This window comes from Drosophila sechellia, chromosome 2L (genome assembly GCF_004382195.2).
Source record: "Drosophila sechellia strain sech25 chromosome 2L, ASM438219v1, whole genome shotgun sequence".
Classification (NCBI taxonomy): domain Eukaryota; kingdom Metazoa; phylum Arthropoda; class Insecta; order Diptera; family Drosophilidae; genus Drosophila; species Drosophila sechellia.
The window spans coordinates 22,321,434-22,335,944 of record NC_045949.1 but is presented as its reverse complement, the minus strand read 5'-3'; the positions used below and the strand labels follow the sequence as shown (position 1 = coordinate 22,335,944).

Here is a 14,511-nt window from a genome sequence, read left to right as displayed (position 1 = left end):
TCCCTGAAATTATTTTCCGTTGGTGAAACGTTGACTGGCCGTCCTGGTCTTGGCCTTTGTTTTATTGTAATTGTTTCGCAGCTTGGGCCATTGTCATTGCCAACTTCGTGAACCTCCCCTGTCGCAGAATGGCGTCCCATCGCAGCCGGAACACATTAGTGGAAGATGGACACTTGGGAGCTGCGGGTTTCATGCTAAAGTTATTACATGACGTTCTCTTTTTTCGAAAGTTGTGCCACTTGCAATTATACACTTATTCTGCAACGTTCCGGGTGAAGTCGATGGGGTTGACAGCGAGCGTGTGTGTAAATGTGATTTTCGCATATTGGCCCTCCGAACTAATGGCTTCACTAACGATTGTAACCGTTGTCCTTAATGGCATCCTTTTGCGTATCACGCGCTTCGAGTTTAACCGATTTGCTTTGTGTGTCTTACATCCCCTAAAAAGGTACATTGGTCATGGGCTGCAAGATTAAAAGAATAGATAATTCCCTCTACCTTATTCTTTGTCATTTTTGTTAAAAGCCGTTTTGTAATTAAACATTTTCCAAAGAAACAAAAAGCTTGCATTTAAAATAAACATTTTTAGGGTGTTAATAAATCGCATTTGATATGAAAACTTTCTTATTAAATTTGTACATTAATTCCTTCCTTAAACCGCTCTTTACACACATCTCGACCATCGTTGTGTTCTAAACAAAACTCGCACAAATTTATTGTTAATAGAAAAAAGGATTGAGCCAATGAGGCACGCACATTAAGCCCTTTCCCATAATCGAAAAGCTGCAAAATATCCGAACTGCGGACTGGTGGCAATAGGGTTAAAGATGCCTATCTGGCCAGACCTCTGGCCACAGCTCTGTAGACACTAGACACTCGTAAACATCTCTAATCATACGATATCGAAAAATAATCTCACAACGGAAATGGCATATTTAAAATGCCAACGGATTGCTGCGAGTTAACTTATAAAATCCAATGCCCACGAGGACTTCCAACTCGTTATAGCGGCGAAATCTCATCTCCTGCCTCCCTTTTCCTTCCCACCGACTGCACAACCGACCACACAGCATCTTCGGGCATCGTTTTGGGGGATTGTTAGTGTTTATTGCCTCAGATTAGTTTGTTTATTGTAATCCTCGTTATAAATTAAGCAAAACTTGTGCTTAAAAAGTTTTGGGAAGAAGCTGCGTCCTACGGTACCATTCAAAGAATTCCACAAGCATCCTCGTCCATTTTAATTGGCTAAATATATTCCCAAAGGCGTAAAGCGAACTTGAAGCAGATAATTGCAGCAAATGCTATATGACCATTTCGACCATTTTTAAAATAATTAAGTAGGTGCCAGAACAGAGAGAAAAACCAGATGCTATAGTCGACTTCCCCGACTATCAGATACCCGTTACTCAGCTAGTGAAAATACGAACGCGAAATTTCATATATCTATATTTTTTTATATATTTAGATATAGATATATTGGTAAATTAATTGAGAAATAAATGAGAAAACCATTTCAAAAGTGTGGGTGTGACAAAAAGTTTTTTTTGCAAATTGATATTAATTATACCCGTGACTCGTAGAGTAAGAGGGTATAGTAGAATCGTGTAAAAGTATGTAACAGGCAGAAGGAAGCGTTTCCGACTTCATAAAGTAGATATATTCCGTTCGATCTAGCCATGGCCGTCTGTAAGGATGAACGTCGAGATCTCAGGAACTATAAAAACTCGAACGTTGAGATTGGGCATACTACAGATTCTGGAGACAGAGACGCAGCGCAAGTTAGTTGACCCAGGTTGCCACGCCCACACTTTTAAAAGATGTGTTGATATATCTTTAAATTTGTATATTTATAATCTACTGGTAAAATGCTATAGTCGAGTTCCCCGACAATTAGATACCCGTTACTCAGCTACTGGAAGTGCTCACGCGAAATTTAATTATTTTTGTGGGATATCAATAGATATTGGGAATAAAATGAGAAAACATTGTTTGAAATTGTTCAAAAGTATTGGCGTGGGCTGTGGGCGTTAGAGTGGGTGTGGCAGGACTAATAAATATAAGAAAAAACTATAAAAACATCTTGCACAACTGTGGGCGTGGCTGTATTGGGTGGTTTCAACAAACATGTGCTGCATGCATGTATCTGCAAGCTGCGTTCTGAATCCCAACATTGTACCTCTTACAGTTCCTGAGATATCGACCTTCATACGGACAAACAGACAGGCGGACAGAATGGGTTTCACTCAGCTATTCATCCATATCAGTAATATATTTACTTTATATGGTTGGAAACACTTCTTTCTGCCTGTTACGTACTTTTCAACAAATCTAGTATTCCTTTTTCTCTACGGGTGACTATCTATACTATCAGATACCTGTTACTCAACTTGTGGAAACGCGAACGCGAAAAAAGCTCCCCTTTGCCTGTTACACTTTCAACTTTCCAACTTTTCAATCTTTTACTCTGCGAGTAACGGGTATAAAAAGCTTAATTGAAAATTCGATGCATTATTCAAAGATGCGAAATAGGTAGGCCTCACCAGGAACCTTATTTTTATGAAATTTCGTTCAATACTAAAACTACCGGATATTCAGCCGGCAGTTTTTGTAATATTACAAATATGTTAAGTTCTCGCAGCTGTTCAGTGTTTCTCATCCAATTTGCTTCGCTCAACATCGGCAAATATGAGTTTTGATATTGGAATTCTTGGTGGCGGCTGTTCAATAAGGACAAAAAACCGTAATAAGCTAGAATCCACGACTGGTGAGGTGACTGAGTTAGCAGGGGGAAAAGTATATGCAAACATAAGTGCACCATTTAGTGGGCCTGGCGAGCAATACGACGACTATTCTTATTTGGCTAAATGACAAAACTTCATCAGAGTGAGCCTTGCGACTTCCTTGCTTTGATAAAAATTCAAATCTATTTTTAGCGATGAGGGCTTTTGGCTGGGTATTGGATATCAATTGGATATCTAACTGCAATTTAAAATGGCGGCACAATAAAATAGTATTGCTCTATAATAATTACACAGCAATTGCTTGCAAGAAACACTGACTTAAGTTAAAAGCAATGATTTCAAGTATTAGGAGCACGGAGTGGGCCAGGGTTGGTGCTCCGCATTCGAGGTGAGTGTGTTGGGGACGCGAGCACACAGTCAGTTGTTGTCGTATCTCCTGGATATGGCATGGGATTCGTATCCCCTCCACCTTGGTTTTCACTTGCGATTCAGTTTCGTTTCCATGTTGCAACTATAGCAACGACGACGACGTCATACGATTAACGTGAGCTGCATATTTTCGGCTAATTTTCTAATTAAAATGATATTTATGCATTTTTTAGCTGACAGAATTAAACATTTAGTGCCAAAGCCAATTTTTACAGGCAAAGTGAACAATGAAGCACGTACTAACCTCCCCCATAAAGATATTGACATTACATATTACAAAAAATAAGGAGAAGGTATAAACCGAAGACTTCATAAACATGCTTTCGAGCTCCACGAGTCCCTAAAGTTTTCATTTAACTTGCCAACACAATACAAAAACTATTCTCCGACATAGCAAGCATTTTAAATTGCAACAAACACATTGTTTTGTATTTTTTAGCTTATTTATTCTAAATTTGTGCAGCTTATACTTGTTTACAATATTTACGCGTTTACCGCGCAGGCAAGTCACTTCTAACTTCTATATAAATGCAATACCCGATTGTTAACCAGTATCCCTTTCTAAAGAAATGACCAGCCCCACGCCTGTTCTATTGGCCTTCGTGGTGCACATGGTGCTCCACACAACGCTCTTCATTCACCTAGATCCGGGTATACTTGCAGACACCCCCGTCCTTGGTAGCCAGTTATTCTATTTGTCAGTGATGGATCTGCTGGGCGACAGAGAGGTAATACCCACGCACTGGAGCAACATTCCGCGATGGGGAAAGTTCATCCTTGAGTCCATTATCGCCATCCTTATTGGCGAAACATTGATGGTGGGGGTATGGCTATCCATGGAAACGCTTCTCGTCAACTTCATAGATGTTATAACCAATTGGTCGGGCCTGAGCCGCCGTACAAACACTACTTTCCTGGAGATCGGCACGATTTTATTGGGAGCTATCTTTTTAGTGATGGTGGGTGCCATTACAAATCGACCGGCCAAAGTTTGGAAACTGGCACGGCAGTCTTGGAGAATTATCACACAGAAAACATTTAAATAAGCAAAAGGACCCTTCTTTCCTTCTATTAATTTGGGATACCATTTCTATTGTGCACTTTTTAACACAAGGGTACTCTAAAATATATTGGTCGTCTTTAATTTCAAGTACCCATCTCTTTTAGTTTTTCAGCCTTGTTCTATTCAACAGTGAAATAGTCAAATATAGTATCTGATATCTATGCACCCGAATGCTTAATGAAGCTCGCTTTTTAAAAAAGGATGCGATGCACCTTTGAAAATAGCACACGACCATTAGTTGAGAACAACAGGTTTTTCTAATGTCTCGATTCGAAGCCTTAGGGCAATTAAATATGTCACGAATGGGAGCGGAAACTTGTAAGACATTTAACTGTTTTGGCGCGCGTAAATGGATACGAGCGAAATAATTACCGTTGGAGAAAATGATTCCGAACAAATCATGTCTTACGGTTATTATACAAAAGGACATCCGTGATGCCTTAGACAAGAGAATTGGAGAAACATAAGCTGCAGTTGCGCTAAAGGTGTGGGTGTAATTAGAAACATTTGTGCCACCAAACAATTAACATACAAAGTGGCTCGAATCAAAGAACAAGAACTCTGCGAAGAACACATGTGCGATTGACTCTCTTGGGCCATTGTGTAATAAAATGCACTACTTAATAAGTGTTGGGTAATCCTAGTTCAATTTGAGGAATAAGTTCGTTCGTTCGTTTAAAATCAATGAACTAGGTCGTTCATTTAGTTCAATCGTTCATTTTTTAAACTTGCTTAAAGGTGCTTCAAAAAAAAAAAATGTTATGAATTTATTTCATACAATGCTGTCATTGAAAATTAATATTATTTATTCAATTTATGTCAAAAACACTTATACATAATAATAATAAGAAATAATAAAGAGTTTACAAACAGATAATATAGTAATTTTAATGCATTTATTTGATTTCTGAAAAGAGAATAGAGAAGTTTATTAGGGAACATTTTCAATAACATATGATAAAATTATGTTTATACCTGTGATCCATCTACATGTTGCTATGAAGGAACATTAGATTTTCCACTTTATTAGGTTTTAGTAGCATCCGTCTTTTTCGGATGATTTCCCCAGCACTTGAAAATAGGCGTTCGCAAGGAACTGATGTAGCCATAAGGCATAGTCGCTTAAGGCTGTAAGAATATAGAAGCGGATACAATTTCTTTCTTTGTTCCCACCAAACCAAAGGGTCAGCAGTCCTCGGTATAAATTCCTCTTCGAGGTATTTTTCCATCTCTTTCTCGGCAGAACCGGTAGTGTTTGCAGCCTTTGTCGTGTTCTTGAACTCACTGTCAAAATCACACCAAACCGAACTCTGATTGGCTGAATTAGTTTCAAACGCAGGTGATTCGAATTCATAATTTTCGCTGTTGAAACGAATTGGAGTTACTTTCCTTTTAAGATTACAAACAGCTTTTTCGTATTCTTCTTTTGACTTGAACCAACGACCTTTAAATCGAGGATCTAAAATGTTACTCTCTGCGTAGAGTTCGTTACTTTCCAGCTTGCAAAATCGTCGATTCATCTCAGCTTTTAGAACTGCAACAAGTGCAGCAACACATTTATCCTTAGGCGTTTTGTTATTCAAATAGTTCTGTAGCAAAATCGCAAGAACTATAACCTTTGAAAGGGTTACATTCTTTTCTGCTGATATTTCTTCTGTTACCTCCATGAATGGTTTTAATATAGGCAGTAACTCTTCTACTATCGCCCACTCATTCTGAGATAAGTTTAATTCAGAACGCAGAGTAGAAAGTGTTAATATAAGAGCATCTTTCAACACAACAAGCCTTTCTAGCATTTTAAAAGTTGAATTCCAACGAGTTGACACATCTTGAATCAATTTGAGATCGGGCAAGTTCAATTGGGTTTGAGTTGACTTCAGCTTCTGAAGGCCGAAAGTGCTACGATTGAAAAACTCCACAATGAGTTTGACTTTGTTTTGTACAACGCTGATTTCGCGGAGTCCTTTTTACACAATTAGGTTCAAGCTATGTGAAAAACATGGTATATGTGGCCAATTTCCTGTTTTAATGGCATTGACAATATTTGCAGCATTATCGGAAACCACAGCAGATATTTTGTTCTCTATACTCCATCTTTCTGCTATTTTTTGTAAAAATGCGCACAGATTTTGACCACTGTGCTGCTCAACGAATGCGTCGCATGCAATCATATGTGAGCTCATAACAGTTGCCTCACTCTCAATAAAATGAGCTGTAACAGCAATATAACTTTCATTTGCAAGAGAGGTCCAACAATCCGTTGTCAAACAAACTGCAGATGCCAGCTCCATTTTTTCTTTGACGCTACCAACAATTTCGTCCCGAAGCTTTGGAAGAAGCACGTTGGACAGCGTTTTTCGAGTGGGCATCTTGTATCCGGGGCAATTAGACACATCATCTATGAGCTGCTTGAAATCAGGCTCTTCTACAATTCGCAATGCATGATGACCTTTTGCAATCATGCGAACTAGTTGCCTATCAATTTTCCCAGCTTTCCCGGCAGCCGGTGGTCGTTGAATGAACGAAGTTATTACTTGCTGTTGGGGTCCAATTATCTGAGGAGTCTATGTTAAAAGAAATCAAGAATTTAGTAAGCCTACTTAAATGAATAAATCAAAATATTATGTTTACATTTGCTTCCTGTCGGCTTTCATTGGTTTGGCGCTTTGTTTCCTCCAAAGCTGCTGGGTGCTTATTTTTAAGGTGACGCGATAAGTTTCCTTGCGATCCACCAGCCACACTAAGCACAGTTTTGCAGTATTTGCATTTAGCACTCTTCTCATCCACTGAATCAAAGAAATTCCAAACTTTGCTATGCTTTCGTTTTGAAGCCATAGATACGCACAAACTTGTAAACCGTAGTTTTAAATGTATGCGAAAATTAATCAGCTTATTCGATAAGCGAACTTTCGAACTAAAAGAACTAAGACCAACCTATCGAACTAAGTGAACTCAGACCGACCTATCGAACTAAGTGAACTCAGACCGACCTATCGAACTAAGTGAACTCAGACCGACCTATCGAACTAAGTGAACAACGAACGAACGATCAGGGTAAGAGATCAAAATGAACGACGTGAACTAAGTGAACTATATTGAACTAACTGAACTAAATTGAACTATCGAACTATATTGAACTATAAAGGCAGACCTAGTTCGTTCGTTCAGTTTGGTGAATAGTTCAATTTATGAAATTTGGTCTTTCTCAATTCCACTAGCTGAGTAACGGGTATCTTATAGCCGGGGAAATCGACTTTAGCATTCTTTCTTATTTATTATGAATTCAAATCAGATAAGTTTTTCCGAGTTTCTATGCTGTAATTGTCCTGCCCAACAAGCAATGTAAACTTAGAAATGTTTGGAAAATATTTGGTAAATTCTTATCACCAAAATAAACGTCTTGAAGAACCATAACATTTAATTTTTGAATCGATCGAAGGACTTAAAGAACTGGACTTAAATTTAATATCTACTTTTCAAACCCCTGAGCGTCGGTAACTTAGCCTTAACTGTTGTGGGCCATGACAAAGGGTATTATTGTACCTCTACGTGGAGTCGAGGTGCAACTCTTGCTGCACTCTACGTAAACACGCAATCGATTACTTACGCATTTGCACTTGCCGCCAGAATTGAGATGAAATTGAGGTGGAAAAAAATAAAAACGCTGGTGCCAATAACGCTGGTATTGTAACGACTGCGTCTATAACGCATACCCCGCTAAAACGTTAATGCGGCGCAGTTTTATTTGAATATAAATCTTGTTCATTTGAGTTGGAGCCACGCACATTCCGATCCTGCGATTCCAGGTGCTTTAATGGTTGATTTTTATTTCTACCAAATTGCAAATTACTTCCGCATCCCGTGTTGTTGAATGACCATTTTTTTGGGTCTATTACTGACTGTATGCTCAAAGGTGTTGCAAGCTTACTACATTGCTTGGCATTTTGTATACAGTAGAGAAATATTCCCGGCGACGAGCATCCGCATCCTTTTGCGAATGTCCTTCTTGTCCCCTTTTTTCCATGCCAAGTATAATTTACATATAAATACCCATTGAAGTACTTACGTGGATGATTTGATACCTGAACTATGCGAATGTAAATTTTTCATCCGACTAAAATTTTATTTTGACATTTTATTACATTACATTTACAATAAAGTTTTCAAAGCTTGGCATGATAGTCTTTAAAGTTAAAAAATAAGCAGTAGTAAAAGTTATGTTTTAATTATAGCTTCAAATGGATCTTTGAACTTTGAAATCATAAAATCTTAATGACCGATAATTTTTGTTTTGCTGAATCTAGCAGATTTCTGCAGAAAAAAGTGTACAGTATTCTATGAGTAAACTTTTGTGCATGCATTTATGAAAATAACGGAACACGGAATGAACTTTTTATTTCCCCGCCCTTCCACCATTTTTTTGAATGACACTAGCAAAATAGTCTTTTGTTATGACTTGACTGTTAATACAAAATTCATGGAACGTTATCCGCAAAACTGGAACTGAAATCTGCATTTCTTTATAGCTATAATTCCTACTAATAAATATCTCCAAGACAATCTTTGGACACATTGAACTGTTCGGATAGTTACCTACAAGCAAGCACTCGTTAATCTTGTGTTCTGTACTTGCCACAAATCACGGCCTAAAATCATTTAAATTTTTGAGTTGTTTGTCCTTGATTTGGGGAGGACTATGAATTTATTTTCCTGGCTCTTCCCTTTCCGTCTGGTTCCTGGAGCCCTTGCAAGTTTCTCACTTGCGGACCTTGCATTCTCTCTGGCCCGAATGATTTCATGTGAAGCGGTGATTATTTTCACCTAAAATGCGTTCTCGCTTCCCCAAGGATCCCCGCAAGCACACTCTCGGTTAACTGGCAGGATATTTATGAGCTTTGGGCGTGTTCCGCCTTTGCCGAGGGCGGTGGTGCACTTTTAACGTTTTTGCCTCGGTCTTGGGCCAGCCGATTCGCTTCCCGCAGCCAGACGCAGTGCGTCTTGTATTTATGTCTTTGTCTATAAATCCACGTCTCTGAAGCACTCAAACAATCGGCCCGACTCACACATTTGTGCCTCATGTCACACCATAAATCTATAATTTGGCGCTGCGTCGCCAATGGATTGCGATGCAACTTTTTTTTTGAACTGCCTTCGATTCGAGTGGCATTGCCTTAGTGTGTCCAAGAAATATTTCCTGAAAAAGGGGACTTTTAATAGCACACACCTCTTAGTTTCATAATACTCCCATGCTAAGGGAAAACAGAAGGAAGATCGCAGTGCTCCTAACTGCATATCGAACTTGGGGTTGGAGTCGCCCTCGTTCAGGGCTGTCGAGTTCCATGAATTATGATTTTTGATTGAGGTTGAGTTATTGCTATTCAATTTATTATAAATGCGCTGGCCATGAAAGGTGCCAGTCCCGGCGTTCTTTTGCCGATGGAAGGCGTCGCCTGCTCAGGACATTGAACTATGAGTTCTTGGCGTGGCCGAATTTCTGCCATGTTCGACTCTCCCCCTCGTCGCCCCCTTCGCCGGATGTGTGTGCCGTTTTCGACACTGCTGCTAAATTTATTGCCGATTAATTTTACATTTATTTTTTCCATTTTTTCTCTTTGTTGTAACCTTTGGTGACTGAGAGGGGCTTCGGGACAGGAAAGTGTTCCTGGTGTCGCAGCAATTATTTTTAATATTTTTGTTGATTTCCCATTGATTACTCCATGGTCGAGTTCCCCGACTATCAGATACCCGCGCTGCGTCTATGTCTCTAGAATCTGTACGCCTAATATCAACCTTATAGCTTTTATAGTTACTGGAATCTCATACGGACAAACGGACATGGCCAGATCGACTTGGCGGCTGTTGATCCTTTTCAAGTACATATATACTTTATATAGTCGGAAACGCTTCCTTCTGCCTGTTACACACTTTTTAACGAATCTAGTATACCCCTTTACTCTACGAGTAACGAGTATAAAAGACTTGGAAAGGTGTGGTTCAATTTAAATTTCAATTTTAATTAGATTCAATAGGTTACATTTTTATTAATGAAGTGTGATAATAAATTTGTTCAAGGAAAATCAGAACTTTTTTTATAATACTAATATTAAGTTCGTCGGAAATTTATGAAAATAAATAAAATATTTTGATTGTAATGCTTTATTTCTTGGACAAATGTACGAGCTCTTCGTTATTTTAGGATATATAGTCGACTCTTTCGACTATTAGATACCTGTTTAGATGTTTCTACCTTCTTTGGATTATCGATAAATTGTCAACAAAATATAAGCTCATTTACCCTTTAGCCTTTACCCATTTACCCATTTTTGGTTGGTTTGTGGGAGTAGCATTTGTTTTTCATGTTTAATCTCAATTTTGTAGCTTTTCCAGTTCCTGAGATCGAGGTATTCAAACAGGCAGACGAACGGACTGAAGGATATGACCAGATCTACTTACATACATACATACTTTACATAATTAACTAATCTAGTATACCATTTTACTCTAGGAATAAGGGGTATAAATATTTCGTATAAGAAATAAGAACAGCTTATGGTCAGAAACATTGAAGGTGTTTGATTTCAGTCAGAAATTGCTAGTCCGTAAGAGAAACATTCTTGTCATGCACATCAATCCAATAATCAATCAATAAAATGAGAACAGACAATGATCGAAGGGTCCTTCAGATATAAACTTATGAAAATCGTTTGTTAACTGATTTTTAAGGTTCTTTTTATCAATTTTAAACAAAATAATTGATTATGATAATAAATATGTGATGGATTTGATACAAAGTCTCAACGAAACGATTACTTTCTTATTTTCGAAACCCGTAAAAATTAGTAGGCGTTTCACAGCTTAGAATTGTTGTTCCCATTTAGCTTTGGTTCTTACTGAAATTGCTAATGTACACAATAAAATGTTGTTTCATTCAAAAAACTCGAATATTTCCGTATTCATTCGTCAATCTTATTGGCAATTGTAGCTACATATATCTGTATGATTTAAGTAAAGTAGACGTGGCTTCAAATCACTTCCGAATCCCAGCCCCATTGGGCCGTTTATTTCGCCCGAAAATCCCAAACACTCTGCATATGTAGCCCATCACCTATATTAGCTATTGGAGCGCTGCTATTTATGTGCAACATAAATCAGAAAATGGGCTCCAAATGGCCCGGACAGTTTGGGTACGCGGCAGCCATGAGTAACTCGCAATTAAGAGAAATATATTAGTCTAGCAGCTGATTTAATTATTTAACGATGAAGTCCAAGTCGCGGGCGCCAAAAGAGGTCCACCCGCGCGGGCAGTCGTAAGCATCCGGAAACACCTCCTCTAAACGACGAGGTAACCGCATCACAGTCAGACAAAGGCATCACTGTCCGGGAGAGAGAAATTCCCCAGCTGCGGATGACTATGAGGATGGGTTCATGCCGCAGTGAGCACGGCAGAGGGGCGAACTCTGTAATTGCACCACCGCGCATAATTCATATCAAATGACCATTTTAAAATCCTTTTATTTCGGTGCGTCGCCCACCGCTTCCATCTCCGTCTGCTCCTTTTGCACTGAACAACTGTTCAGCCCTCTATGGCGTTTAAATTTAAACAAAAATTAGACGAAAGGCTATAGCCAAGTGCCTCGACTTTCAGATACCGAGTGTTGAAAATGCAAAATGCATCAAATACATGTTGCGGTAGTTATCTTCCGTTCCCCTCCGTTTTAGGACATGCTTTGCTTTTTAAGGCATATTTTAATCGAACTTGAATTAAATGTGTTCTACACAAATAGCCTCAATAGCTGGCTACGAATCAAACATGATACTTGTGATCCACTTTCTTTCAGTGCACCCCATCCCCTCAAAATATTTGAAATAATAATTCTTCGAGATAAATTACCCAAAACAGGTGTGGCGGTGTGTATGTATGCTTCTCTAAATTACCCTGCTGCTGATGCTCGTCCTGCTCCTGATGCTCCTCCCCTGGTGCCCCTCGCTCCGCTGCCGTCCCCACACGAGACAATGACACAGAGCCACCACTACAACTGCAGCAGCATATCACTCTGCCCAGCCATCCTGCCATCCTGCCATGCTTACATCCTGCCCACCCTTTACCCTCTGGGCTGTTCCCATTCGGGCTGCCTTAGCCCGAACCAAGCCCGGTACAGAAGTCCAATCGCATTTTGCAAACTCGTTCGCTGGCAGTCGGTCAGTCGATGGCGGATGGGCTTAAGTGCTCGGCTGGCCCGCTCTGGTTCGTCCTGCTTGTCCTGCGTTTGGCATTTAGCACCAGGAAATTATGCTGACGCTGCCAACTGGCCACGGCATGGGAATCGTGCGACCACTGAGATTGGACCGGGCAATCAGCGGCGTCTGCAGATGTGCTTGCCCATGTCCACATCCATATCCATGTCCATGTCCATGTCCCTTGTCCCATCTGTCCCATCTCTAGCGCCCCTGCACCCTGCACCCCAGTCCAGCGCCTGCGCCTTCTTCTCGCTCCTGTGTCGTCCTCATTAAGCTCGCACACACTGGACCTCTCTAATGAGTTCCATATGCCATCGTCCATTTCGGTAGCAGGGCATCCTAGCCACGTTCCAGTTGATAGCCTGCTACGAGTAGCCAACATCAGGATATTCCCGTTCGACGCTCTCGCAGTTCTGTGTCACCCATCTGGGTGCAAGTTATGGAACATTCCAAACAGCAGCGAAATGCACGTTAAGTCGAGTAAGTATCGCTCTTCGACTATGGGAATGTTTGTTTAAAGTGATCTGTCGCTATAATGACTCACTTAGCAATCTTAAAGATCTGTTTGACTCTTAGAACACCTCTAAGTTCTTTAATTTGTTCGGGTCATTGGGCACAAGACTTTCTCTGAGTGCAGCTCGCACACATCGCACGCCGCGTGGCAGCCAGAACGAGTGCGCAATATTCGCACAAAGGTTTACATTCACGATGCCACAGCAGCCAGAGGACGCTCTAGTTCCGGATAGGTGCATGCAGCCCCTCCCAGTCACAAACCCGGCTGATGCAGCTGGAGGAGACTGGTCACAAACACCCCGGCCGTAAAACATTCGGGTGACGGCGGCACACAAGGTCTGATGTGGACCGGAGGACGGACGGACGGTTGTTCGGGAAGCCCGTATGCCTCATATATGATTTACCCTAGCCTCGCCTCTTTCGCCGCGGGTTGCTTCTGGTCGGGCGGGAACTTTTGGAAGGGGTAAATGCGACTGCAGCGACTCCACCCCACCACTTTGCCCGCACCATGCGCAGTGCGAGAACAAAAAGGCGCGAAAATCCATTCGCACATAAAATGCGCCACAGTATGCATTATTTTAATGTCACTGATAAATCATTTTTATGTCGGTGCTAAATCAAAAGATGGACGAGCAAATGCTGTATTTCAAGGCAGGAACGTAGGAAGGGTTCGGGTGTCATACATGCACCTGGGAAAAGGTGTGCTCCGGGTATGGCTCATGGGTTTTAGCTCCACTCCGCCGCTGCACTCGCATTCGTCCATTAAAATCCGCTACAGTGTGTCCAAAACACGGGCAGAACTCCTGCTGCAAGGCCGGTCCGTTTATTTATTATTAACACCAAAAAGACCCCGAGGACGAATTGCAGTGCTCCTCCGGCTCCGGCTCCGGCTCCAGCTCCAGCTACGGGTCCTGCTCCCGTTTCAGTTCCTGGACCGAGACTTGGAATACGCAAACTGCCCTTAGTGCCTGCCGCCTGCTCATATTTCGTTGTCCTCATCGGACGAGACTCGGCACTGCAAAAATTCATCTGTTTGCGGTTCAGACACGTGCCGTGGCCAGAAATAATGTGCACCGGAATCTGCTCGGACTAATGGGCGCACAACACGGTATTTGACTTAGGCCCAGTCCAGCGATTCCATCGGCATTGCAACCAATAAACCGCTTTGATGCTTTGTGGTGGGGGAGACAAAAGAAGGCTTCAGAAACAAAAAGAGTATTTATATATGATTATTGTTTGTCTATTGTTCTTACAAAAATGTGTACTTGTTCTTAAATGTTAAATTTAAGCGAAATACTCAGATATTTTTAGTAGCAATACAAACACAAACTATTTGTACATCGAATTCTTAATCCATCACTTACTTTGCACTCCAACTTAATAGTTATAAATTTAGGAGTTTAGAAACAAAGAAGTCCTTCTTGTCTACAGATCGCCCAGAGTAAGCTTGCTAGTTGGCTAAAGCAGCCAGTTGAGCTCACTAAGCTTAGCCCGACATTAAGCTGCGATGTTCATTGTGAGCTGTTC

General features: G+C 40.7%; 1 protein-coding gene and 1 long non-coding RNA gene across 3 annotated transcripts; one reads left to right on the top strand and one right to left on the bottom strand.

Annotated features, from left to right (window-relative positions):
- Positions 1–3,591: 3,591 nt before the first annotated feature.
- LOC6619328 lies at positions 3,592–4,320 on the top strand. The gene is made up of 2 exons (XM_002043509.2): positions 3,592–3,672; positions 3,738–4,320. Exon 2 carries the CDS (start codon positions 3,740–3,742, stop codon positions 4,214–4,216), a length of 477 nt encoding a protein of 158 aa, XP_002043545.1. The 5' UTR covers positions 3,592–3,672; positions 3,738–3,739; the 3' UTR covers positions 4,217–4,320.
- A 679-nt stretch (positions 4,321–4,999) lies between these two features.
- Positions 5,000–7,336, bottom strand: LOC116803578. Of its 2 annotated transcripts, XR_004363669.1 has the most exons (4): positions 7,224–7,336; positions 6,865–7,019; positions 5,209–6,797; positions 5,000–5,140 (listed from the first exon to the last, which is right to left on the bottom strand). It is a non-coding gene; the product is annotated as an uncharacterized LOC116803578 (long non-coding RNA). The 2 variants fall into 2 exon arrangements; XR_004363668.1 differs by lacking the exon at positions 7,224–7,336 and having other exon boundaries at positions 6,865–7,145.
- Positions 7,337–14,511: the final 7,175 nt, after the last annotated feature.